This window comes from Pogoniulus pusillus, chromosome 8, assembly GCF_015220805.1.
Source record: "Pogoniulus pusillus isolate bPogPus1 chromosome 8, bPogPus1.pri, whole genome shotgun sequence".
Classification (NCBI taxonomy): Eukaryota; Metazoa; Chordata; class Aves; order Piciformes; family Lybiidae; genus Pogoniulus; species Pogoniulus pusillus.
This window is the reverse complement of record NC_087271.1, coordinates 30,328,601-30,356,472: the sequence shown is the minus strand read 5'-3', so window position 1 is coordinate 30,356,472 and position 27,872 is coordinate 30,328,601. Positions and strand designations below refer to the sequence as shown.

The 27,872-nt window shown below is 42.1% G+C and overlaps 2 protein-coding genes and 1 long non-coding RNA gene across 4 annotated transcripts; 1 reads left to right on the top strand and 2 right to left on the bottom strand.

The window, feature by feature from the left end:
* The first annotated feature begins 909 nt into the window (after positions 1 to 909).
* On the top strand, positions 910 to 27,150 carry LOC135177894 (uricase-like). Its single transcript, XM_064148315.1, has 8 exons — positions 910 to 955; positions 19,315 to 19,533; positions 20,287 to 20,403; positions 20,529 to 20,607; positions 23,836 to 24,022; positions 24,515 to 24,638; positions 25,532 to 25,615; positions 26,550 to 27,150. The coding sequence occupies exons 1-8, from the start codon at positions 941 to 943 to the stop codon at positions 26,685 to 26,687; spliced, it is 963 nt and encodes a 320-aa protein (XP_064004385.1). The 5' UTR covers positions 910 to 940; the 3' UTR covers positions 26,688 to 27,150.
* Positions 6,257 to 17,522, bottom strand: DNASE2B (deoxyribonuclease 2 beta). 2 transcript variants are annotated; one of them, XM_064148313.1, is made up of 6 exons: positions 17,360 to 17,522; positions 13,454 to 13,631; positions 10,701 to 10,782; positions 9,533 to 9,694; positions 7,840 to 8,037; positions 6,257 to 7,286 (listed from the first exon to the last, which is right to left on the bottom strand). In XM_064148313.1, the coding sequence occupies exons 1-6, from the start codon at positions 17,470 to 17,472 to the stop codon at positions 6,931 to 6,933; spliced, it is 1,089 nt and encodes a 362-aa protein (XP_064004383.1). In that variant the 5' UTR covers positions 17,473 to 17,522; the 3' UTR covers positions 6,257 to 6,930. The 2 variants fall into 2 exon arrangements, with proteins under 2 accessions (XP_064004383.1, XP_064004384.1); XM_064148314.1 differs by lacking the exons at positions 9,533 to 9,694; positions 10,701 to 10,782; positions 13,454 to 13,631; positions 17,360 to 17,522 and adding an exon at positions 9,286 to 9,383.
* On the bottom strand, positions 18,387 to 26,697 carry LOC135177895 (uncharacterized). Its single transcript, XR_010303225.1, has 5 exons — positions 26,523 to 26,697; positions 21,900 to 21,970; positions 21,535 to 21,605; positions 20,509 to 20,655; positions 18,387 to 18,451 (listed from the first exon to the last, which is right to left on the bottom strand). It is a non-coding gene; the product is annotated as an uncharacterized LOC135177895 (long non-coding RNA).
* Positions 27,151 to 27,872: the final 722 nt, after the last annotated feature.

Genomic DNA, 27,872 nt, shown 5'->3' with positions numbered 1-27,872 from the left:
TCTTTTCATTTCTGCTTTGCTGTGTGGTGCCAGTACCAAAACAAGATCTGCAGAGGTGTTTGGGAATTAGCTCCCTCATTGTGGCTTTTTCACACTGGCTTTTCACAGCAGCTGCAGGCAGAGTGCACTGAGGATGTGTTCTTAGTCCTGAAGGGAGATCTTGAATCAATCCTCACCACTCATATTCTACAGTGCTAACAACACAAGGTGGTGGTGAGGAGATACAGCTTCCAGTCTTCATTCTGCCAAAGACAGGCTTTGAAAGAGTATCTTAAGTTACTGAAGTATATATATATATTTATATAAAACCTCTGAAGGTGGGGATATCACTTCTTCCTGATTTGGGCATTGAAAGTAAGGCCATGAACACCAAGAGATCCAACATACACCAAGAGGAGATTCATCTTCGCACAGCTCCTGCATGGTCCTGTCTTAGAGTTCTTTTGTCCAAGAAACTGTCCACACTCATGGACTCTGACATGTCCTCAGTGCCAAAGACCCTTGGCAGTGCCAAGGATGTGCAACTCCTGCTGGGAACATTTCCACCATATTGGACATTTCCACTACGCTGTCATCCTCTAAACATGTTTTTTGTTACAGACCACTAAAGGTTCTGGTTTTATGGGTGATTCCTGTGTCTTTGGAGTTCTGTTCCTATAGAGTATGAAGGCAAATTCCCACTGATATTAGCAAGGTTAGGACGTGTCCTTGTCTCTATTTTTGCTGTTGTTTCCCTCGTTGCATTAAAGCTTTTGCCTGGGGGAAAAAGAAAAGCCACATTACTAAATAAATTATGCAATATTCAAATGTGTGAAGCCAGCCCCTTATGGCTGGCTCCTCCTCTGATATTAAGATGACACTTTATAGAGCTACGGCTTCTATACAGCTACTACTCGTCTGCGGGATCCACGACCAGGAGGTGACAAAACAGCAGGCCACCATGAGCCAAGTGACAGTAAGTAATATCTAGGAACACTTTGTGATTTTGACTCAGTGCAGTGACAATCAACTAGATTGGACTGGTAGTGGTTCAGTCAGTGCTGGAGAACAAAGTTGTATCAGAGATGAAACTGAAGAAAACAAAAAACCAGGGGAATTTCTAAACTAAGCTTGATTTTTACCTGACAATAAGAGGCCATATGTTGTAGATATACCTGTAAAAGGCATCAGTTTGTTTATCACTATTTACATTCTGGTTACGTTCTTTTGTATTTGTGCTTTTGCCTGCAGCTCTTCCAGTGCCACGAGAATGAATGAAGCTAGCTTTAGTATTGTGATCTGTAATGAAATGCTCTGCAGTTACTCTTGTGAATGTTTTGCATCTTTTGATTTCATTGCACTTTTGAACTGGCTTTAAACCTTAATGGTAGCTTCCTTCTTGAAAAAAAAAGCAGCATGTTGTTCAGATACATGTGGTTCAAACTGCTTAGCTTATGAATTTCTCACTTCTACTTGTACATATTCAATGCTTTTGACTTTGTCTTGACCCATCTCTTGTAGGTTTGATAACAGGCAGGTAGCAACTTTCCCTCTAGGTGTTTGTTGGCTTGGGATTTTTAATATTTGGCTAAATCACTTCAGTTTATGTCTTTACCTGTCTGTGGCATATGCAGACCACATTGGTAAAATGGATAAATGTTAATTTAAGTAAGTACCATAGGACATTAAATGTCTTGGATTTCTCCACAGTTAACTCCTTGTGGTTCTCTGTCACCAAACTCAAGGTCTCAGACCTCCCTGTGTTGTCCATCCTAATGTTCCTTCTGCTTTTCCCTTGCCTTTTCTCTCTTGCTTACCCTCAGCTGCCTTGTTCCCTCTTCTCCATTTCTCCTGCAAGCTTGCTTTGCTCCCATTTCTCTGGTTCTTCATGTCTTTTGGCAGTTGGTAAGTGGCACAGGTGTATGTACTTAACGTTCCTATTTGCTGTGCAGCATTTCTTCCATGGTCTTTCTTTGAAAGGTGCTCCACACAAAACCGTCAGTCCCCTCATTCACACCTTGACTTTTCAGCCTGAAAACTGCAAAGTGATACTCAAATACTCAGAGCTTCCCCGGGACAGAGCATAGTATTTAACATGCCCTGCTAGAGCGCTAGTGATTGCTGCAAGTGGTTCACCCTTGTGCTAGCATTGCCTCATTTATTAATCATAGAGACTTTACATGCAAATTAGCCACTCAGTTGTGCATCGTAACACAATAACCCACAAACAACACCTATTTTTTTTCAAATCCTAATGTTTTAACAGCTTGAGCAGAGTGAACATACCGAATATGCAGAGATTAGCTTATACTTCATACTGGGATCAATGAGTTAAAAAACAGAAAGATAAGCATACAAGGGGCCTGTCTGTGGCCAAGAGCTGAAAGAGCTACAACTGATTTCTGAGTCCATAAGCAGCTTGTTTTACTGCCTACCTACCAAATTAATAAGGATTAAGTGAGATTTAAGCCTTTTATCTGGTATCTCCAATCGAAGTTGAAAAGTGGCAGATACAGCTACACTACTGATATCAACTGATAAACACTGTGGAAATTTCAGATCAGACTCTCTGCCTTGTACTGTGAAGAATGTATTCCCTGCCACTAGTTCTTTTTCTTACATGCTACCATACCTTTGTAATCATCTCCATTCTAATTCTGAAATTCCTGTCTTTTTAAGAAATCTCTTGTGAAATTAAAGAGGTGCATCGTGTTCTTGCATCACATTCTGAGCATAGTTAGGCTTTGGCTTACACCAAGCTTTTAGAAGACAGTTGGCAGCACCACCTTGTCTCCCAAACACTTTACCCAGCTCGCAGGCAGCTTACAGGTTCTGAAGCAATTACTCTGTTAAGTATCCAGCAATGTATCTTTCCCAGAAACTGAAAATAAAGGTATGAGAGATCCACACAATAATTTATGGGCGTTAACCTATGGGTGCAAGTTTCTCTGGGGATAATTATGTGACTGTGCTAATAACGCCAAGGATGCTTTGATACATTAAAACAAATTTTCACAATGATGTTCTTGAGCGTTTCATTAGTGTCAGGATTCAGGAGCATATATATTTAAACAAGAGAGAGGCCACTATGTCTGCAAAAATCACTCTCTCCCTTCGTGCCGCAGGCAAGCTGAGGAAGCCCTGTTTGATGCAGGCAGGCACTTGCATTAGATGTATTAACTGGAAAGCTCCCATTTTCAGAGCAGAAAACTACACAAACTGTGCTGAGAGTGGAGTAGTGTGATGGTTTGCAATGGTAGGTGTTAAAAGGGCTATTACTGACAGCAAAATTATCAAAGCCCCTTGGGCTTTGCAGGATTTGTGCACTTCCAAGAAGTGCAGTGTAGCAGACTTTGATGTGGTTCAGAAAGACACATGTCGACCTCCATGACAAGTCCAAGTAAGTTACCATGCCATAGAGACAGGAGGATTCCCAGCTCAGTCAGAGAAATTTCTCCCAAAGCTTCCCTTGACTTGCTGGCAGAGAGCTAACATGGAGCTCCAAGTGTCCTTAAGAAACCCTCTATTACATGGCTCATCAGCCCCATCGTGAGGGCTCAGTGTATTGTCACTTGTGGAGACACAGAGGCAATCCCACCATAAAGACTGACCTGTGAAGTGGGCTTAGGCTGCACTGCTCGCGGCTGTTTTCCAGTATTAGCACTGCCTAGCTGGTATTAAACTTCCCACAGTTAACACTTTTATGCCTTCAAATTTGTATCTTTTTAAAGCTTTTCTTCTAATGAGGGTAATGTCTAATCCTTTGAGCTCTTGCACCAAGCTTGTATCAAACTGGACTCTTCCAACACAGCAAACCACTACCCTAAAGATTCACACTTACTGTTGTTACAGAAGCATCCACAGGAATACAGGGGTTCATGGGAAAACCATCAGGGTTTCTTTTTGGAGCAGAGACAGGGAGACAGAGTTCTGCCCTTGCTCTGGAATGGCAGTGGCCACGGTGATAGTAGATGTCTTGGTGGGTGATCAAGTGTCAGGCGTGTATTTTGGAGGCTGTATGTGCATTTCCTGCCTCTTGCCAGCTTGTCAGGCGTGCTGGGACAGAGTCCTGGCTTGTGGAAATGATTACTAGGCAATTCATATCAAACAATGATTTCTGCTGTTGTGTTTGCTGCAAACTTGGCTGCAGTACAGTAATGTTTAGTGGATTAATAATATCTGCATTTGGCCTCTCCTACTCCCTCAGCAAACAATTTTCTTGTTTAATAAACATTCTCATTTAGTCGGACTAGAACACAGTCCAAGGGTCAGAATGGTCATAGCTGCACACTGAGACTCCGGGTTTCCAGACAAGAGGCCAACTTTTCCCCTCTCCATGCCAGGGGCAAAACTTCTGCCATCTATGCAGAGTCAGTTTTGCTGGGCAGGTTCCCCTGAAATCACAGAGGGGCAGCTTCAGACGTGCCCTTCTGCAGGAGAAGATACATCCAGTCAAAAGGGTCAGAGTAAGCAGCACAGGCAGCAGAGTCACTGGGACAGGCAGACATATTGAGCATTCTGAAAATCAGCACATTTAAAAATTAAAACCTCTGTGAATATATAGATAAAATATATAAAACCAAATATTTCACACCAGCAATTGACCATGGTGCGTGCTGGGAGGACATACGAGGTTAAGCCTGTGGCACATGATCTTGCCAGGCACAGGAAGCCTTCGAGTTACAAACCCTTTAAAAGTCTGTGTATTTTTTCTTGTTGATTATAAGTCTCTTGGGAAACAAAATTATGCCCATGTTTCATAACAGTAGAACTATCAGGGTATAGAAAAATGGAAGTGACACAATGAAAGAAAAAATAAATTAAAGTTGTTTGCAGTCAAAAAAGGAGAGAACCAGAACTGCAGCTTTTTTATTGCTCCACCACTGAAACGAGTCTGTGCACAACCTGGCTATTTAAGAACTTGCAATGCTGTATGGTACAACTGTTTCTCTGCTGTTTGTGCCTCCACAGTAAGAGCTAAAATGAAAGAGAAATGTTGGAAGTAGTCTTGTGAAGCTCTAAGACAGCCATCAACTGCTCTAATAATTAAGAACAGCAATCAGCACTTAAAAGTCAGGTGATGGACTGCTGACTTTTGGTCTGGGGAGTAGGGCTATGGTAGCACTGTTGTGACAGCCAGTGGATGGAGGCTCTTCGCTATCAAACTCTGTGACTTAAATGCTGTAGCTGATCATCTACCATAAGAAATACAGGTTGTGTCATAGGTCCAGGGGCTCTCTGATGCATGGTGAACCTCATCATCACTGTCTCCAGTGAAGGATTTCTCACCGTTCCTGTTCACTGAGGTAATTTGTATGCAAAGCTATGGGCAAGGTGTAAGATTTCAGACAGATAGTTTCTGCCATGAAAGGTGGGCAAGAGAAAGGAATTTTATCTTCTCTTACCTGAGTGATGCTCTACCGTCTCACTGCTCCACACTCTGTGTCACTGCCAATTTTCACTGCCACAAATAGGCGTTGCTTGACCATAGCTAGCAAAACAACTAGAAGTATGCAAACCAATTTGACAAACATCACAGAAAAAAACATTATCAAATGAATTATTTATCAAATGTTATTTGGTCATAGACAGGGAAAAGAAAAAGACTATCTAAGCTATCTGCATTATTTTCATGGAGCTATGAGAGTCGGGTTTGCCTTTCAGCCAGATTGACTCAATATGACATATATTCCTGTACAATTCCCCTCATGAAGCAAGCCAAATAGTTTAGTCTTATTCCTTCAAGATGTTTTCTGAAATTCACTTCTTTGGTGCTTTGCACACTTTGTTAACAACTTGGTTGACTCTTCAGTGTGAAAAGGGAAGGAAACCTTTCACAATTTGGGGCAGTCGTGGGAGGTTTCTTTGTATCCACTTCCTTTTGAGGCACTGCTGTGGAGAATTAGTGGTATGGACTATGAACACAGCAAAACAAAAGTATTAGTGGGACAGGCAGCTCTTCAGACTGAGTTCATGTGAAACCAGAACCCAAGAGTGTTGCAGGATTTTGCAAATTAGCTTTGTCTTTATAGCACATCCATTGAAAACTTCAAGTCCTAAGCCTGAAACTGGAGGTCTTGAAAATCATCGGCCACGTTATAGTATGAAAATGTAGGCAAAATAATATCTTCTTTTAAATATTTTCTACACTTTTCTTTTCACTTTCTTTTCTAATTGTCCCTATTTTTCCTCTGGCAGCTATAAAACACTGTAATCAGGCACAGATAACAATAAAAATGGAAGAGGAAGACTGGAAAGAGACCATTTTTGCTCTTAATTTACTTTGCTTATTCATATTTTGGACATGTTTATTTGTTTATAAGATTGCTGTACATGAATACAACCACTAGGAATACTCCCAAGCTATTGGTTACAAATGATTTAAAGCTCATTTCTTCTCTAAAAATTAATCATGTAAAAATGAAGCCTTCATGTCCACAGATCTGCTCACCTGCCTGTCTGTATCCAGTTATGTCAGCTGTGAAAGCAGAGTCAGCTCAAACTGATCAGAAATGCTGTGACTGATCTCAACAGTTCTGGGATACAGGGCAATTTTGAAGTATTTTGGGGTATTCTTCTCTTGCTAACTGCCCTGCCCTGACAGCCTAGCTAATAAGACAGGTTTCTGTTGTTCCTCCTGTCCCATGTCCAGCATCCCTCACAAGTTCCTCCCAGAGATGCCTGTCCGTAGTTGCTTACAACAATGTACAGCAGCATCCTGTCCCAGCACTGATGGTGAGAGGAGCACAGGCTCAGTACATGCAGAGCCTGCTGGTCTGGCATCCAGGAAAAATCATCTGTAACCTACCTGCAAGCCACCTGCTCTTACAGCTAACAAAGTAATCTGGCAACTTACAGGGCCATTTTTCAGAGCAAAAATAAAGTTTAAGGGAAACATTTTCTACACTTTCTATGTAAGGAAGGGCTGTGCTCTTTGGGAGGAATGGTTGCTTATATCAATGTGGAAGCAGCAGTGCAGGTTTCATAGTGGATTATCAAATGTCTGAAGGCTTTGTAGATGTGTTCATTTTGTGTACAAATGAACCCACCACTTCTCCACGCTTGCTCAGCTGCACGGTTTAAGTCTCCGATACAGGCCCACTGATCTTCGTATTTACTTGACACAGCCCATTTGGAATGATCGTTAATGGAATAAAAGGAGGCATTCGATGGCATTCCTATTAGGTTTATGTTGTAGACATGGTAGTCAAGAGAGCAATTTGAAGGAAGTTTTTGGCCAGAATGCTGCCAGGATTCAGCCAACAAATCAGTCTTCAGTTCCTGAGCCATCCAGGCCACGTAGATATCTGTGGAATAACAGAGGGTGTGGGAAATTAGTCTTCCGTGTCCTTCAATTAAGAGGGGACTGAAAAGCATCAGGCTTGTTTCATGTCAACACATAAGTGAGCCAGAAAGGATTTTCTCCCTCCCTTTATTTTGACTTGAGTTTCCAAAGTTCTTGTCTACTTTTTCTCCTTCTCTGGGAAAACTTGTTACAACAATCAGTAGGAAAGAAAAGGAAAGGGGAGAAAAGTTTCAAGCTTTGTCTATAACAAAAACAAGAGAAAAAGTGGATGCTTCAAATTCCATATTTGTTCTTTGTTGTTACTGTTGAATAACAGGAAACAAATTTTCTGCAAATCCCATTGTCAAACACCTTCAGGCATTTTGAAGGGCTGGGCAGCATTTTCGTTTGTGAGACTCGGAGATTATAATGGGACACCATTCCTTGCTCTCTGACACATGTATTCCTGAAGATGAACTTCTTTTTTTCCCTTCAAAGAAAATACTAATCATCAAGGAATATATTGCTTATTTCCTGCTTGCGAATGTGTGACACAGAGCAAGAGGTTCTCTTACCATCTATGAACAAGTGTGACTTGGCAAAGTGGAGAAAGGTTTCCCCGTGAGCTGACTGGAGTTTGGAGAGGTGGCGCAAGGGGACTGAGGGCAACCTGGATCCAGCACAGAGCTTCTGCATATTTGAGAGATCAGCTTGGAAGATTTTAGGAATGGAACAGCTGTAGATTCCTGGATTATAACTCAGCATCTGTTGGTCTGAGAAAAACCCCAAGAAATGAGCATGTGTAGAATTAAAATGGGTTAAAGCAAAGTAATCAAGAGAGTAAAGTTCTGCTTTGGAAAGGAAATCTAAATCCCTCTTAATCTTCACAGTCTATCTCCTAGAGGAGTTCAGTGTCAACGTATCATATTTTAGCAATCAAAAACATGTTTAATTGCCTTGTATTCCAACTGGTCCTGCAGCATGTGGGAGAACAGGCTCAGGTTTTTCCAGTTACACTTCATTATTCTTAGTGGAACTGTTGAACTATTAACCAGTGGTCTTGGTCCACAGGCACACCCACCCATTGTCATCTTCAAGCCTGTGAGCAGTCACACAGTGCTCTGAGACACCGTGTGTAAATCCAAGCCTGTTGGTATTTATAGGAGCAGTTTCCAGTCAGTTACAGTTGCCAAGCCAAATGCAAACAGAATTACTGCCAGAGGGTCTATCTTGGTTTTAGGGAGAACAGAGCTTGACTCTCAGCATCTGGATTGAATTGGCAGAAGTTTACTTTTCCGTACAGTGTACAGCTTAGCTGTAGAAGCCCTTGCCATGGATATTTTAAAGAGCAAGGGAACAGAAAGGTTTATTAGATGAGCTGGTGGAAGATCAGTCCATCTGGAATTTTCCAGTCTTTCTGGCTCAGGAAGTCTCTGAACCACAGGTTACTGGAAGCTAGGAGGATTGAGCAGAAAAGTCATGACTGTAGGTGTCTCATTTTCTTGTCCTTTTTTCCCTAAACACATGCACAGATGTGCTTTCACAAAGAGGAACCTGGTTTAGATAGCTCTGGCGTGTGGCCTGCCCCCCACTAATATAATCTGTGGTTTGTAAAAGAGAAAAGAGTGGAAAACAGTGTGAAAAGTGTTAATGAACATCCTGGTATGACTTCTTGTATTGCCTTTCAATAGTCCCTTTTCAGAATTTCAGTATCCCATATCGTTGTCTGATTGTTCTGAATCTTATGGGTATAGATTTGGGGAGGTAAAAAATGTTTTTAGCATTGGTATTTCACATGGCAAGAAGTACCTGGGGAAATCCTCAGTGATATTTATTGTATACTTTGTATTCCTGATGAGTCAAGGCTTCTACTCCAGCTCAAGCAGTGGCTGCCTTTACATTTTTAGAACTGCAGACAACTGCAGCTGAACAAGCTATTGCTAGTAAAGATGATTAATCATCTTAGTTTATATTTCTAAAGCATTTTGCATGCGCAGACTGAGTTTACCCTTGATATGTACTTGTGGCTATTATTATCCCAATAGTCCTCATGGGGAGATGGAGATAGAGTGGAAGACTGAATTTCCCACATTGACACAGGAAACTGTTGGATAAACATAACTGAAGCCAAGGATGCTGTTTCCAGGTCCCACTTGGTTTCCCAATCTGACACTGAAGGACAAGAACAAGCCTCAAGGAGAGCAGGCGGAGCTGGGGGGGTGGGGGCGAGGGAGGGCAAAAGCTTTCTTAGAGAGATGCTTTTCATACCTATTTCTGCAAACTGGTCATATTTGAAGGTTATACAGATGGCTGTCTGTCCAAAGAATTCCCCAGTAGCTGGATACCCATAACCATGCTCAGGGACAGGAGGGAACAGGGGCACACTGTGAATCACCCAGAAGCCCTGTGATTTGTCCAAGAGCAGAAAACCTGTGGGGAAAGAAAATAAAAAGGTTTCTGTGAATTATTTAAGGAGGAAAAAACCCTGAGACAACAGAGCTGTCCTTCAGATTTGATGCTGCAGACACCACACTTTAATGTGTCTACAGTAAACTGGCTGTAGAGTAGATTAATGGATTATGTGAGACGCTGGTATTGTATTAAAACTGCATGAATTCTCTCCTACACAGCCTAGCTTAAGTTGTCACCATGTTTTGTTTGAAAAAAAAGAAAAATTACTTTTCAAAACATTCCTCTGCTCAAATTTTGTCCTCAAAAAGTCTGATGATTTAGTGGCTGTGACCCTCTCTCCACTTCATTTCCCTCCCTTTCATATAAGCACGACCTAAGTGGAAACAGACCGTTAACACCATGTCTTCCTCCCCAGATCGAATTCTCCTCCTGCAGAAAAGCAGCAGAGAGAGAGGCTATGCCTTTCCAGCTGCAGTTTGCAGCATGGCTCCTGAGCTGTCCACACGGCTTACAGCCTCAAAATACAGCCCTGCTGGAGTCAAGCCGGGCAAACCCCATCAGCTTCCTCAAAGGACCACACAGACCTCCACTGAAGTTCGTGCTTATTTAAAGTTTTGCTTTACTTTAATTGCATACATCAGCACTTCCACCATCTTGACAACAGTTTCTTGCCCCAGAGAGAGTTTGGAGGAGTTCATGTTTAGGGTGCCTTGCCCTGTTAGGCTCAGGGTGATGTGGCCTATTCTCGCTGAAAGGAGCTATACAAGTTTCAGTTCTTGAAAACAAAGGTTCCATAAGCCCTAAGAGTTCTTTAACACAGCACAGACATAGCGAAACCAAAACAGAAGCTGCAACATATATATATATACATATATATATATACAACAAACCATGCATCATGCAAATCATTCCCCAGTTTTGCTTTAGGCAGGAATTTTAGATATGCAAATAAGACAAACAGACAAGTGGATGCCATCCACCACTTCAGAAAGGAGAAAACAGTAGCTTGAGACTCTCCTTGTACCTTTGGTATGTCCTCTTTTCCACCCATTGGAGTTTGATTCAGGGACCTCATCGTTGTATATCGCATATGCAATATTGTTTCTCTGCAGGAAAACACACATTTTTGAAACATGACATTGAGTAAAAGCAAGGCATTGAAGCAAACCTCTTCTGCTGGGAAAAGAAGAAAGAATTCAGGACTTCTCTGTGTGAAGACTACAAGCCTAACCCTTCTCCAAATTCATCTGATACAGTTTTCACAGAAGCTACCTGAAGGCTCAGCATTAGGACCCTGGTTAATATAAATGGAAGTTATCTCAATCACTGCAGTAGCCCTTCCTCAAGAGATCAAACATGCTCACTAAGACAATCTACATGGGTTTGTTTGACACCTACTTACAGAGTAGTTCCTCCCTCTTTTTGTGTGTCTCTCTCTAGTTTAGCAACCAGATCCAGTGAATCTGTTTGCTGAGGCAAAACAGAGATGATAAGTGTTCTTGTGCAGGACAAATGATGAACATTTTTTGGGGTAAAATATTTGCACATGACCACACCTCATTCCACCTGATTGTGCAGGTCCTGCTCTCTTTACTGAACCTCTACTATTTACCAACCAAGTTGCTTGTGCTAAATGTTTGTCCCAGTTTTTCAGAGTTCCACCCCCCATGGCTTTTAGGGTGGTTTTCAGCAAACTGTTGTAGCGCTCAATCTTCCCTGAAGCTGGAGCATAGTAGGGTATGTGATAGATCCACTCAATACCATGCTCTCTGGCACAGTTTTTCACAAGATTGTTCTTGAAATTATTGCCATTGTCTGACTCAGTTCTCTCTGGAGTTCCATGTCTCCACATGATTTGTCTTTCCAAACCAACAATGGTGTTACGTGCAGTAGCATGTGGAACTGGATAGGTTTCCAACCATCCAGTGCTGGCCTCTACCATCGTTAGCACATACTGCTTGCCAGAACGAGATCGAGGTAAAGTGATGTAGTCAATCTGCCAGGCTTCACCATACTTGTACTTTGACCATCTCTCACCATACCATAAGGGCTAGATTAAGCCTGCTTAATGGCAGCACAAATGTCACAGTCATAGATGACTTGGGTGATAGCATCCATGGACAAGTCAATTGACCTATTGCGAGCCCATCGGTATGTTGCATCTCTGCCTTGATATCCAGACAAATCAAGGGCCCATCGAGCTAAGAACAGTTCACCTCGGTGTTTCCAGTCAAGGTCAAGATCAGAGTTTGTATCACCTTGATACATCTTAGCAGCTTGGTCTGCCTGCTGGTTGTGTTGGTGTTCCTCAGTGGCTCTGCTCTTAGGCATGTGTGCGTCTACGTGCCGCACCTTCACTGGAGTTCTCTCCAGCCATGCATCAATATCCTGCCATAGATCAGCACACCAAATAGGCTTTCCTTTCCTCTGCCAACCATGCTTCTTCCAGTCCTTTAGCCAACCCCATAGAGCATTGGCTACCATCCATGAGTCGGTGTAGAAGTAAAGGATAGGCCAATTTTCACGTTCAGCCACATCAAGAGCAAGTTGGACAGCTTTTACTTCAGCAAACTGACTGGATTCATCCTGTCTATCTCTTGCTTCAGTAACTCTCCTGGTAGGACTCCAGACTGCTGACTTCCATCTTTGCTTGTTCCCAACAAGACGACAGGAACCATCTGTGAACAAAAACATAGTCCTTTTCCTGATCAGAGAGATCACCATAGGGAGGAGCTTCTGCAGCACGAGTTATTTTCTCCTCTGGAGGTTTGGAACAGTCTGTGCCTTCTGACCAGTTGGTGATCACCTCCACCAGACCAGGTTGATCAAGATTACCCATTCGTGCTTGCTGAGTTATCAAAGCCATCCACTTAGTCCAGGTTGCATCTGTGGCATGATGCGGTGATGAACCTTTGCCTTTGAACATCCAGTTTAGAACTGGCAATCTAGGAGCTAAAAGCAATTGTGACGCAGTTCCAATCACTTCAGAAGCTGCTTTCACTCCTTCATAGGCTGCTAGTATTTCAAAGGAGTTGGGACACGCTTCCCAGCTTTGAGTTTGTAAAGAGTTTACTACAATTACAGCAAGACATGGAATAGAACAGTTGACCAATTTTTGACTGACTTCTAGGAATATCTTCTACAAGGAAATAAATGACCTTACCACTAGCCAACAGCAGAAACGCAGACATAATCAGACTCCCAAGAATACTATCAGTAAAAAAGGCAACGACAGACAGATCTTGTGGTGTTTTATAATCACTTAACACAAATATAAATGAGGTATTTGACTGGTTTGGGGCAGGGCCTGGGAAATAAAGGCTTAAGAAGCATATAATATCACTACTGAAGCAGTCACAGTGATGTCAAGGGGAAGAGCAAATCCCAGATTTGAGACAGAGCATGAAACACACATATAGGGAGGGCTTAGGACATGTGTCCGTAATAGTCACCACTGGCCCTAGTCTGTGTTTGCAGCCAGTTCACAGCCTTGGATGTCACTCAGCACGAATGTCAGAGAAGTCAAAGGGGCTATGTACCAATGCTCATTTTTTCAATGGGCAATACTTCAAGTTTGTGAGAGGCTTGGCTAGAAATTAGAATTGTAACCAAAACTGCAAATTATCTGCCCAGCTGTGAAGATGCTCCCCTTGACATGTTTTAGTAGATCTAGTCAGGCAGGTCTGGCCGTACCTCTACGTGCTTATTTCGTCTGGTTTAATTTGCATGTAATATCAAGTAGATGTACTAACAAAATGATAATTAAATGTGGCTTGCCTTAGATTCATATGTCTCGTACAGCTGCTTCAGTGTTTGTCCCAGAGCACCCTGTGTCATGTTGACAAGGTATTTACTGAGCTGCCACTGTGGAGCCAAGGTGTCCATGTACAGATATTCCAGGCCCAGCATGGGAATCTCTCCTTTGACATGTTTTGGCAACTTGTAAAGAGCAAACCTGTAACAGTCAAGAGAAATTGTTTTCTTGTAACCATCCTGTATGAATTGTGTAAATCACTGTCTCCTTCCTACCTAAGGATTTAACAGAATGGTGATTCTGGGGATGCCTACAACAGAGAGGGATCAGTGCCACCACCATTCGATGTGGATGTCTCTCAGCGTTGAGGTCACCCAGTGCAGAAACCAGCTGCAGTTTGGTAGCACAGGACCTTCTACAGTGAAATTTCTTCTGCTTCTTAGCAAGCAAAGGAGGCAACTCCTGTTGCTGTGTTCAGACTGCTGATGGTGCCCTGAAAGAATCTGAGGTAGCCCTAGTTTGGGGTCCTGTTTAGACACCTAATCCCTTTGCTTCTGGTTCTGGTAGAGAACCTCAGGTCCCAGAGTCAGTCTGGCATTCTCATGGCCATCCTGGAACACCTCTTATATATTTTTATGTAATATAAATAGAACTTTAAATGAAATACATAAAATTATGTATTGACATTATAACAATTCAAAATAAGATATTTATACATATGAAACCCACAAAAGAAGTATAAAAACATATGATAATGTTGTTCCAAACCTAGTTTTCCTAACATCCTTGCACACCACTGAACTGTTGCAGACTGGGTATTTGCAAACCATTAGCCAGAAAGACAAATCTCTTCCAAATTGCAGAGTACTCAATACTGTTAGTAAATATTTTGGTTCCAATTAATGTCCCTGATGAAGTAAAGAGGTTTTCCCAGCATACAAGTCCATGGGATTAACTACAATACAATTAATTAAGCCACTTTCTTTGAGTGCTGCACTTCAGTAATTTGTTATTTATGTCAATAGTATTTACCAATACTACCTACCAAAAACACAGCCTGACTGTGCTTAACCCTTCAAGTATAACTGGGAGGTGTAAGCCTTGCTCAGTTGATTTGCAGTCTCAAGTTATCAATAAAGGGCATCTCCAAAAGCGAGTAAGAAGCATCAGGAAAGGATTTTGCTAGAGGAACATTTAATCCATGGGAAATGTATGTGCACAGGCAGAGGGAGAAACCCACACTGGTCATCCTGGTAATCCACTTGCTAACTGACCAAGTGACGTTGCCTAAGTATCTCAGAAGAAATTGTTGCTGATGACAGATCATGGACAAGAGAAGAAAGATCTATACAGCAAGGCTGGGGAGAGCTGCCTTGTGCACAAGGAGTAACAGCAGTCACACTAAAGATTTGTAAAGGAGAAGAAAAGCAGTAGTTACAGTAGCACATGGTGATCCAGGAATGAATATATGAAGCTTTGCAGTATAATTGCTTTGCAATTTCTTGGAAGAGTTACGCTTTGCATGAAGATTTATGCCTTGCATCTGACAAACCCACATGAGCAGGTGTGCTTAAGGAAACACTAGCAGTTCAGCTATCATAAAATTGCTTGCTATTTCCCAGTGGAGACATGTTTTGGTCCTTTACAGAAAGCCAGCTGCATGTATTAGCAATTAAAGTTATATAAAAGTCTTCGCTGCACAGGAAGTTTCTCAAGAGCTGAGGCATCTGTGGGAGAAAAGCAAAAATTGTTTTGCTGAGAAGCAAAGAAAAGCAAATCCACTTATCCCCGATTAGCATTGTCACATTGTTTGCTTGTGACTGAACACCAACCTATTCCAAATAATCACATCTTCACTTCCTAATGACATCTTTGCTGCTTCTCCCTGCCTCTCTCCCAAAGAAAAACCCCAAGCATTGTGCAGCCATAGCTTCAGCCCTTGACTCAGCACAATTTTGGCTTTTATTTGCATGAAAAGCATTCCACAGAACACAGTAAGTTTGGATGAATAAAGGAAAAGCTCTGCACTCGAGCTGATTGTATCCCCTGATTGCTCTGGTAGCTCCTGCAGTGAAGACAGCAGGATGAGCTCCTGAGGGTAACAAAAACGCACAGGAGACTCTTGCCAGCTCAGGCACAGCTGTGGAGTGTGGGATTAGATCAGGTGAGATCAGATCAGGTAAGACAAGTGATTCCTCTGCTTTAGTGGCAAATGAAAGGGTGCATTGAGACTGAGTAATTATGGAATACTGCAAGATGAAACCATGGGATAGGAGGAACTCACATAAAGCTCTTGCTAACTGAATGTGTTTCAAAGAGCATAGACATTTTTGATTGAGGAAGCTTTTCTCAGCAGTTTCAGTTCTGCTTCTCCTACCAGCTTCATAGCAACCAAATCCAGGATCAGCAAAAGCTGACTATTTCTTGTCAACAAACTAAAGTGACCCTTGCAGACAGGCAAGCTTCTCCTTCACTTGATCATAGCACATTTAAAAGAAAGTCACCTGTGTCCTTCCTGCTGTGTTTGTCAGAAAGGAACATGATTTTGCCTGTGCAGACCTCCCAGTTCCCATCTGGAAAGGGTCCCATATTGCTGTTATTTACATAGAGGCACAGGTGAATGACTCCAAGTCACAGCTTTCAAAGAATTCCTCAGAATCTGGATACAACAAATGTGTTCAGTTAAGAAACACATGGTAAATGGTTTGTTGTTTGTTTGCCTGGGATTTGGTCTTTTAGGGTTTTCAGCTTTAGCACAGATGCATTCTGCAAGGAATAATTGCAGTTTGCAGAGAAATTATATTTCTCATTTCTTTATGTTGTTGGGTAGCTACACTGACAAAAGCCTGATTCCTGAACAAAACCACATTATCCAGAAGAGCCTTGACAAGGGTGGTAAGTCACATGGATGGATCAGACCTTCACACATTTGATGCTATGCCAATATTAGGGTTAAGGTTAGCTGCAAAGGCAGCTTTATGGTCCTTCTTGAGTAGCCTGCCTGCAGTGTGAAGAGCTCCTGCCTTCCCTGCAGTTAGCTCTTTCGTGCAAGAGAAGGGACTTGCAGAGTAACACTTACTTTATCATTTGTATCTAAACTAATCATTGCTCCATGAGAAAGACACTTTTCTTTTTGATTGCTTTTTATATTTGGAAAACTTCCATGTTCTTTTTAAAGAGTCCTTGTTTCACTTTTTAAAACTGGGTTGGATATTATGTAATTATCTGTGTGTCTTTTGTCTCCAAAGTACATTAATCCAATTAATCATTTAATATCCAAACTCAGGCTCACTGCTGGCAGTGGGCCAGTACCAGCTTCAACGTGCCAGCAGCTCCAGCGTTGGCAAATGACCTCTGCTCCTCAGTGAGAAGGTGCTTTCCCACACTGCCCAACCCTACCTCCTGCTTCTGCTGCATCACTCTTGGGGCAGGTCAGCCTCTGGTTCCCCTCAGTATTGGCAGCTAGGGGACAAATCTCACCAGGCTTAAGTTCAGCCATAAGTAAAGAAGCCAAGGATGAGACACAGCTGTTTTTCTCACTCAGCTCAGTTCCCTCAGCCAGATGAACCAAGTGCTGGAGCCCTGGCCCAGGACGGGTGCCTCCAGGGCTGCTGCTAGCAAGCACAGCCTTGGCATCTGAACACAGGCTCTGCTCCCTTTGATGATGAGACATGAACGCTGTGTAAGGTGGTGATTATTTTGCAGTTAGTCATAATACAGTAGGGTGGTTGGTTCAGTGAAATGAAATCACATTTCAATAACCTATCCTTGGTTTCCCAAATGCAAAATTCAGCTACCACTCACAGACAAGCAGGGTTAAAACCATGATTGCTATGCATTACTTCTTGGTGATCCACCTACTTCATGTGGTTTAATCTCAAGTGTTATTTACTGACCTTGGCGTTTCTTCCTGTGCGGTATTTACTCACCAATCAACTGCCTCCCCATCTTCATTCCTGCACGAAATCTCATCTGCCCACAGGGGCGCACAGCAGAGAAGCAATAGCAGAGCAGGGTGCCACCATGCAGATCCCGCGGGCATTTTGGTTTCTCGGCTGCACTCGGCGAGCACTGAGTCGGCTCTAAAAGGAGAAGTTGTGCAGCATTAACTGTCAGCTCCTGCTGCGCGATGCAGTAAGCACACCCCAGGCAGCGCCTGGAATAATGGAGCCAGCTGCGAAGTCAGACCTCCACTGCAGGAGTGGCCAGAGGCAGCAGGGAGTCACAGGAAACTGCTCATGATTTCTTTGGGTGGGAAGATGGCAAAATGACATTTATCATGCTGTGTTTTTGAGAAACCTTACCTCCATATTTTTGAAGACAGTACTTTGACTATTTCGAATATTCACGGTATTCTGCTTCAATTAAAAGGCACTGAAACTCTGTTTTCTTTTTAGTGCTGCATGGCTTAAGTGTGAATTTGTTACAGCTACCTGAAAAACACTCCCTGTTCAGACATGCAAAACAAAATCATTTCCATCTCACTACTTCTCCATCCAGTCCATGTGGTGACTGCAGCTTTTGCACTGCTCCTACAAAGAGGGTTTCTAGTGAAGCACCAAGCCTTGCCCAGTTCTAGCCCGAGCAGTGGGGGCCTTCATTTGTCTGTGGGGACTGAGCCAGCAGAGGCTGACAGGCAGAGAAAATACTTTGATCTCTAAGCCACAGTAATTTACTTACAATTAGTTAATAATTATTTTTTTAATTATCTTTTAAGCTCATTAGCATTTCTTTTTTTGAACAAACATGTCTGAATTGAGCAATTTTATATCTGATAATTTAGCAACTGATGCATAAAAAGCTTCAGTTTCTATTTTGGTGTGTAAAATATTCTTTCTGCCTCGTCATTATGCTTACAGTAAAAGGTACTGATTTACATTAAAAGATGGTGAAACCAAGTATGGGAAATTTCAGCCTCAGGGTGAGTGTAATGCAACGTACCTCTGGATATTCTAAGATGATGGAAATCCTCCCAGCCTTCCCAGTATTTTTCTCTCCTTTCTAGCACAGCCTCTCCAGCACTGTAATAGAGGTGTAAATAGGGTGTGTTCCACAGATGCAAGATCAAAACGAATAGGCCTTAGCACAAACAAAACCAATGATCACAGAAAGCCAGGATTTGGGACGTGCGGATTGAGACCTGAATTATGCTGCTCAAGCTCGCTTCTAATCCCTTTCACGGAAGATCAGAACTGTAACACGGTTGCGAGGAAACATTTTAAACCAGCTCAGTCTCTTTTCTTGCTAGGGAACTGCAGGGCCCATAGAGGGGGCAGTAAAACACACAACATGCCAAGAGTCTGACAGCTGCTTCCATTTTCTGCTTGGGACTTCCGCCTGCTTACAAAGCAACCTTCCTACTTCTCAGAGAAGAGTTGCTTTGATACTCATCGATGCCACTTGGCCTTGGAGCAAGTTCCTGCATGCCTGCCTTGGAGGCAGCCCCGTCTGGCAGGGCCAGCCCCGCTGCAGTGGCACAGAGTGCCGAGGTGAAAGCTGCGGGTCCAGCATATGGCTGCTCCCCTGCTGAGTCCCTAGGGCACGCTGGGGTCAGAAAGAGCTGCTGGAGGGGAGAGACTCGGTATGGGTCTGTATAGTCGGAACTGCTCCAAAGATGAGAATGAGAACAGTTCACTGTAACTCACCTTATGTGACCTGCCCCCAGAACATTTCAGAATTTTATCACAGCTGCTACTAATGTAATAACAACTTCCTAAAGTCTTTCCCCTTCCCATCAGGACTTTGCAATTTATAATGGAAATATTTTCATTACCACAGGTAACCACAAAAGTAAAGGCCATAAGCAGTGTGTATGTTTCATTGACTGAGCAGAAGTCAGGCTTCCTCTGAGCTCCTTTACAATTGTCACTTGTTTTCTCTGCAGATCAAGGATGTAGAAGTCCTCAACTGTGAATATGGCAAGAATACAATTAAGTTCCTTCGCCTTCATAAAGAAGGCAAGAAGCATTTCGTTAAGGAGGTGGAAGTGTGCACACATCTCCGTCTGACTTCAGCTCACGAGTACCTGGATGGAAACAACTCCTTTGTGATACCTACAGACACCATAAAGAATATTGTCCTTGTGTTGGCCAAAAAAAATGGGGTATTTTTAAACTAGCCTTCTTGTTTCTTGCGACCTCATTTGGAAATGTTTTGTTGTTTTTTTTTTTAATGCTAGCTTTTTATTTTCAGAATGCATTATTGGCACATCAGATCAGCAGTAAAGTCAGCCTTCAGTGATCTGGGAATTTTTTTCTTCTCCAGTTTTTGTCCTTGTGGATTCCTTAATTTTCCGAAGCATTTATTTCTCACAGAGCTAACAGTGTTTTTTGTGGATTTGTGATGTAATATCCATCCTTTAAAAATATCTAACAGCACATAATAGTGCACTATTCCTATATAGTCTTTGTAAACAGAAGGTCTCAAATTATGGGAGACTTCCCTTATTGTGTTAACTGTGCTCTTACTTCCCTTAGTGGCATCTATCATAGCAAGAATCTGTAGTGTAAATTCTCTCTCAGTAATGAAATCCCATCTTCAGCTTGTAAAGGTTAATCAGGACATTGTTAGGATTATTTCAGTATTATACTATCAAAGCATAAGGTTTCTGCAACATTCTCTCTGCAGCTTGCTGTACCACAGAATAGGAGGTTTTTGACACTGCTCTGCAGCTGCAGTTTGCAGCATATTGCTGTAGGCTGATCAAATGACTGGGCACAGCACACAAACCAGAAGCGAGAGAAATCTCTATTTTTAACAACATTGATCCTTCCCAAATATTTACAACAATCATAACTATCTGCTTTTGTACATAGGGTTACTTGCTTCTTTCTAATAATACTGTTTGCTGTCTTAGATCCCCACTTTGGAACAATTTGCCATAGATATCTGCAAACACTTCATGACAACATTTTGCCAAGTGGCGTATGTCAAAAGCTACGTTCAAGAAGTACCATGGCGACGTCAATATGAGGTATCTCAAATGCTAATGAATTCAGTTTGTTTATTCTGGAGTCATTCATCACTCTCTTAGTTCATGTTTTCAAGTTGAGATGGTATTTACTGCACTTTTACTTACATGTCTGCTCTAAATTGCAGAATGGTGTTCCCCACATCCATTCATTCATATACGTTCCTGATGGGATCCGTTTTTGTGAAGCAGAGCAGTGCAGAAATGGTGAGAAAATAATATGCAGCTTCCCCTGATCCCTGCAAACATTTCCACCTATGAGATGAAGACAGCTTTAGAGATACTAATGGTGTTACAGGGCTTATAGCACAGCCAAACCACTCCAGAAGTCTAAACCAAAGACCAGTGTTATAATCTAATATCAAAGTCCTTGATTTCTAAGACCTAGCTGAACTGCTAATCTAGCTCACATTTGTATCTGTTCCTTAACTTTTAATGGTTACAGCTGCACATCCTGCAGAACTGCCACATATTGCCACAGGTTTTAATAGTCTTCTGAGAATGGGCTTACTTTTTTACATTATAATATAGCCTACAGTTTCACTATTCGCATTACCCTATAGAGAGAGTATCATGAAACCACACTGCTATAGGCAAGTTGCCTAGCTTGCAGTTGTTTTCAAAAGCTGTCAACATGCCTTGGTTTTACTTCTAAGGAAGATACTATTTAATTGCTGCAAATCAGGCTGGCTTAAAGATCATGAGCATTCAGCTCTACATGCAAATCATTTTTCTCATGAAAGTATTTTAGAGCATGTCATTTTTGCATGCCAGGTGCAAACCACTGTTCAGCTTCACTAAGAGTTCTGTGATAACTGGAAGACATAATCTTTGGAGCTCAACTCTCTGACAGTAATTTGGCATTCCAAAGGGAGTGTAAAAACTATGACTCACAACAAGAGCATAAATTCAGTCTCAATAGTATTGGTGTTTCATTTAACCCATCTCTCAGATTACTGGGAACTGAACTGAGACCATTACATTGCTTCATAGATGGAGTTTAGAGGATTTAGGCATCAGTTCAGCACCTATCTATTCCTGCCTTAATATAACTTAGAACTATTTCCCATCCAATCCACCCTCCCTATTTTCCCAACGTGTCAGAGTTAGGACCAATGTCAAGACCAGTTTCACCTGCAGACAGGACATGACTTCTGAAAGCTGCATTCTGAGAGATGCATTTTAGGATTGTCCCTTTATTCTTCCTGAAAGAAAAGAGAGAGCTTGTACAAGTCTGCTGTGCCTCTTGACCTGATCATTGTTAATATTCCCAGTAATGCTAACTACTGCTGTATTTTTGGTAGCCTCAATACTATTTGCTTTGCTTTCTGGAAAGTGTTAAAAGAAACCATAATTTTAAAAAATAGAGAGCTTATGCTTTCTTCAAGAACTGCTGCTCAAAATGTACAGATTCAATTAAATTTTTCACCATCTTGAAAATTCAGCATGAAATGCTGCAATTTCAGGCTCTACACAAAGAAAAAACCTTTAAGGCTTACCAAGGAAACTGCCTTTCCTTCTTAGTCTTCCCTTCATTTAGTCCTGTAGCTGTTTCTTTAGGATTCCCTGCCTAGGTGAACAATAATCAAAGAGAAGATTTTCAAATCTTTTTAGTTTTTCTTCTAAGACAACCTTTTTTATCTTTAACACCCTCCTGTGCACTTATCAACCAGACATAGAAGTTTATTTTTCACTTAATCCTATCTTTCGACACTTTCCTTATTATTAGAAGAAACCTAGGGAGGCTTAATAGAATTATAGGGTTATTTTTTGCTATTATATCAGCTGATGAAAGGCTTCAGGTTTTTTGGAAATTGAAACCATCACAAGTAACTTAAAGTCAACGTGTGACATTCTAGCACAGCACAAGCACAAAACATACTGAAAGCACAGCACAGGCTATTTGCCTGTAAAAGTTTGCCTAGGCATTATATTCTTCAGTGCAAGTTTCAGGTTGATTGCTACACAGCCAGCCAGCCTTTCAGTAAATCATTCCTTTTGAGGAGCTCATTCAAAGAAGCTATGCAGTTGAATATGAGGTAGATCTCCAGGTTTGCTGATAGTATCTGCTCTACCTTAACACCTGTGTGTTGCAATCTTGTAGCTAAGCAATGAAGTCATCAAGATTTGAATAAACCCCAGAATATCCTGTCCAAGAACAGTCTTTTCTTGTTTTAAAACCTTTAGTAACAATGAGGAGATTACACAAAATTATAAATACATCTCCTCAGACTAATGAAAAACCAATATGCACACAAGAGAATAAATTAGATGAAATACAACTTTGATAATTTCCAGTGGCAGAGCAGTTTAAAAACCCAAACCTATAAACAATCACTTAATTTAGTGGAATTACATTTGCGGAAATAAAACCACCACAAGGGAGTTATTTGCTCTATAAATTCCTGGGAAGACAGAGCTTAAAGACGAAGTCTGTCAGTCTTCCCAGTCCAAAGCAGGATTACTACATACCAGACATATACAAGGACTAGTTTTGACCTAGTGTGAGGACCAAAAGCAGCACAGAAACACCATATTGGGCTTCAGACACTGACTATCTGCACACCTACATGCCATAAGGTTCCTCTTTTCTGATTATTTTTTGTTGTAGTTGGCAACTCCGGTCAGGGAGGTTTTCAGTAATCAGTTTAGTGTGCTCTAAATGACTGACCACTTACTGTTTAGCTGCTGTCCAAAAGGTTTGTCAAAAGACAAGCCGTTTCTGTTCAGAACAAAACTGTTTGGTCTTCAGATGATAATTCACTCGTGCAGCAGTGATTTTACAACAGCACATTTTATAAATAGTGGCTAAGAGCAAAACCAGTGTCAGTTTGAACCTGTGGGTGGCATCTGTATCGGTGCCAGTTCCTGCTAATTAGCTGAACTGCAGGGAGTTGCATTGGCTCCTCGCCCTCTCGCTCTTACAGATGCAAAACTCACAAGAGAAAGGCAAGTGAATTTCTGACCGAGACTCTCAAGTTTTTGTACAGAGTTTCTACATTCATCTCTGTCATCAGAAAAGGCTGACCACACCTCTCCTGCACACTGCGGCACAACTAGCCTATTTCATTTCCCTCTATAGTAATTAGTAGTCTCCAAATTGACATCAGTGAGAGCCAACCCAGTGCACGCCCCAGCTCCAAGGAGGTGAAATAATGTGTGTTCTTAGCTCTCTATGATTGCAGACCACTTGACAGAGTTCTCAATTTCCTAGTCTCAGGTCTGATTTCAGTAGCTTCTGTCTTGTTTCTTACCTTTCCACTAACATCAGCACACAGAAAATATTTTTAAGGTAGCTAGGATTGCTAGAGAAACCCATGAGCAAGTCCTGGAGAGACTGTTTCATGGGTCTGGAGCTGTCACTGCAGGTATACACCCAGGCGTTTCTTTCTGTCTGAAAAGGGGCTCATTTTGTCTCATATTTTTGGATCACAGGTCCTCTGGTTGTTTATGCTGGAATTAAAGATTTGAAACTTATGAAGACAACACAGTCTGGATTTGAAGGCTTCTATAAGAATGAACACACCACGCTTCCTGAAAGGAATGACAGGATTTTATGTGGAGAGTTGTTTTGCAAATGGTCATACGGCGAATGCAAGGATTTTGACTTTGACTGCATATGGTATACACCAAATCAAATAACATCTATTACCTAATCTGTAACCCTGAAGTCCCTCTATACAATACAGCAGCTGTAAAGGCCAGACCTGCAGTTGCTGTGTAGCAGCCACACTCACAGCTCTCACTGGCATTGCTAAGTGCTGTTAGGAGGGGTGAGAGGTTATGTCTTTAGGGGGTACTGTCTCTCTGACGGTGCATTAAGGGACAGTATTTAAATGGGAAGTTCCATGTTAAGTACAGAACCCTTCAAGAGAACAAACTAAGAGCTAATTTGTCAAATACTTTAATCAAAACACCTGCTTGTGAATTACAGAGCTGGGGAGGGGGAGGAATTTGATGGTGACAGGACAAAGACATTGCTCTCTCATAAAATCCTATGTGCTATGTATTTGTCATAAAAGACTGAGAAAATAATGAAACAATCAAAGATCACAGTACAACACTATGGATCTAGAGCTGAAACAAGGTTTGTAAGCTCCTGTGTTACCTCTAGGAACAAAGTCCGTGAATGTATCCTTGAAGCTTTTTCTGGGCCACCTGACTGTGGTGAATATTCACCCTCTTACCAGAAAACTGTCAACTCTATCCAGATGTTCATCCTTTCCAAAGTGCCACAGGTATCTTATTTCCTCCTGCTGATGTTTTAATTAAGCAACAGTGAAAGTTAATCAGACCACTGAGAAGACCAAAATAAGCTTATTTACTTCCTCTAGCACTTCCGTGTGCAGTTCTGGGCCCCTCAATTCAAGAGAGATGTTGAGGTACCAGAACATGTCCAGAGAAGGGCAGCGAAGCTGGTGAGGGGCCTGGAACACAGCCCTGTGAGGAGAGGTTGAGGGAGCTGAGGTTGTTTAGCCTGGAAAAGAGAGGGCTACCTGAAGGGAGGTTGTAGCCAAGTGGGGGTTGGTCTCTTCTCCCAGGCAACCAGCAACAGAACAAGGGGACACAGTCTAAAGTTGTGCCAGGGGAGGTATAGGCTGGATGTTAGGAAGAAGTTCTTGCCAGAGAGAGTGATTGGCATTGGAATGGGCTGCCCAGGGAGGTGGTGGAGTCACCGTCCCTGGAGGTGTTCAAGCAAAGATTGGATGAGGCACTTAGTGCCATGGTCTAGTTGATTGGATAGGGCTGGGTGATAGGTTGGATTGGATGATCTTGGAGTTCTCTTTCAACCTGATTGATTCTATAATTCTAAGTAAGACTAGAAATTGCTTGGTGGTACAGATAAATGGTCTGGAAAAAAATGTATGAATGCACTGAGAAGTTCTTAAGCTGGTTCCCAGATATGAATACAGTTGGGGAGAATATGTCTCAGTGCTTGGTAGGACACAAGTAGAAGTGAAAGGGGTGGTACAACACTGTCTACATGTTCAACAGATTGTGTCTGATCAGCTGTATCTATGAGGGAGGTGGAGGGCTGCATCATTTTTCATTACAGTGACTGAAACAACTGACAGGTTGTTGGCTGGAAAGGTGCCTTAATTCACTGCCTCATCTGTTTTCATGGTTTCAGGTACAGGTCATAGAAGTTGTCTTGAACAACACCTTCTATAATGTTGTAGACATGAAGAATCTAGGCTTGACCAATGACAAAGAAGTAAGTAAATGCTCCAAACACAACTTGCCTGACTCTTTAGAAATATTCAGCCTTAAAGCACAGCAGCAGCTCTGCAAAGAACAGAACAACTGCATCCCCCCAGCCCCTATGAAAGCTTCACCTTACCTCTAAAAGAGATTTACACTGAGATTTACAGAAGGATAACTGGCTTCTTACGTTGATGATAAAAGCTAAAGGGGAACAGTGGAATGCTTTGGGGATCAAAAGGGATCTGTAACAGGGACTACCTCTCAAAAATCATTCCAGTTGTCTCCACTGAATTTGACTTCTAGTTACAATATCAGCCTGTGCAGTTTTAACCAAGCAGAACATATCATGGAATCCTTTCACGTAGCTCCTCTTTCTGCCTCACTGGCATCACCAATGAGGCCAGGGAGCATCTCTGGTGCAGTGGGGTTACAAAGCAGCTAGGTGGTAGGCTAACCCTAGGTGTCGGAAGACCAGCAGTTTAAGACAGCAGTAGAGAGATGTTTCTGTAGCCATTAGGAGCCAAAGCAGATTGGTGCAACTCTGGACAAGGCATAAACCTGGGATCAGGCAGAGGGTGAGACATGTAGTGGATGACAGAGATTTGCTCCTCCCCCGACAGCTGCTCTAGCTGACAGCCAAGTCCAAATGAAAGTCTGTTATTGTCATATGACAGAGGAACTGGGTTATTCCATTTTGCATCAATGGCCTATAGTTTGTTTGTGATTTAGTCTCTCTTCCTAAGTCTTGTGACTCTCCTCTTTTAGGTGGGTATTATAGATCTCCTTTCACTTTTCAGATAAGAGCAACAGCTACCATTGATGTACATAAGAGTAAGCATGGGCGTGATTTTATGAGGAAATTACTAGCTGCAGTTTCTACTGTGATGGTGCTGGCACATCCCTGTCTCAAAAATTACCTCTGTGTTTGCACTCCTTCCCCTCAGGTTCTGGTTCCAGTGGAAGCTCCCTATGGCTCCTGTGCTTGCACACTTGGCAGGAAGAAGTTCCTAGAAGGACAAGGCTGTGTGATAAAAGATGAGAGGCAAAGTAACTTTGGACTGGCAGCTGCCTGTGGAAACTAAATTGTTTGGCTACACTCATACCTTTCCCGATAAGCTTAACAGTATGGCTTTCCTATCAACATACACTCCTTGTTAGCTTCTTCTACTGTTGACTGCTTTCCTCTCTGTGAGGCTGGGATTTCTGAAGGACCCTCAGGAATTCAGAAATCAAAGGCTGTCACTAAATCTCAGCATGATTTGCAGATTGAAATCCCCGACACTCTTTTGAAGATCCCAGCTGGAAACATTATAGTTAGTTAATTTTTTAAGCGGCTACTCCCAGACCTCTTTATGAAACAATGAATTTGATAACGTCTGTAACACGTTTTTGACGTGTCAAAACAGCAACCCTCTATATTCTATTTATTAATGTTTCTTCAGTAAAGTGAATATACAGGCACAAGCCCAGATGCTTCATTGACATAATCTGTCATGACCCCTTGATGCCGCACTGATCTCCAGAGCTGACCCAGTAACTGAACAGGGAACCAGTCAGGCAACTATTTCCTTGTGAAGGAAATGAAAAAAAAAAGGGGGGGAAGTATCTCTCACATCTCCTTTGCAGAGTGAAAGCTGTTAACTAATTTCTTTGCATGTATTCTGACTGCAAGGCTGCTGCTGCTTCTCAGCACACTATACAGTCACTATATAACTACTTTTGTATTAATCACTGAGGTGTTTGAGGTTTGGGGCTATCTCTGTATTATTAATTAAATAGTTTTCCTCATGACTTCTGAGCAGGCAGAAGTCAACTTAGGTAACCCTATTACTTTTGGGAGAGGCAGGGAGAAAGCTAGACAGATAGGCAACACATATCTTACTTTAGTTACCACAGTGATAGCTTTGAACATAGAGATGAAGCTATACAGCCAGCAATTCTATCTCGTGAACTGCAGCTACCACATTTGCAACAGAAATCCTGCTCAACTTCTGGCAGCTTCTAACTGCTCCTCTTATTTTCTCCAAGTGCCATTTTCACAGACTCCATGTGACAGAGTGCAAATCCCATGAGATTTGCCCAAAGTTACCTCAGTTGCCTTTGTGCTTTCTCAATTTGCCAGAACTGCAGTATTCCTCTGAGGGCAATCATTAAATTCATAGGCACTGAAAATAAGGAACACATTTTGCACCATGTGCTTTTCAAGATAGGAACTACTTGCCTTGGTGAGTAGGGCACAACAGATGCAAAGGGAAGACATTGTTCAC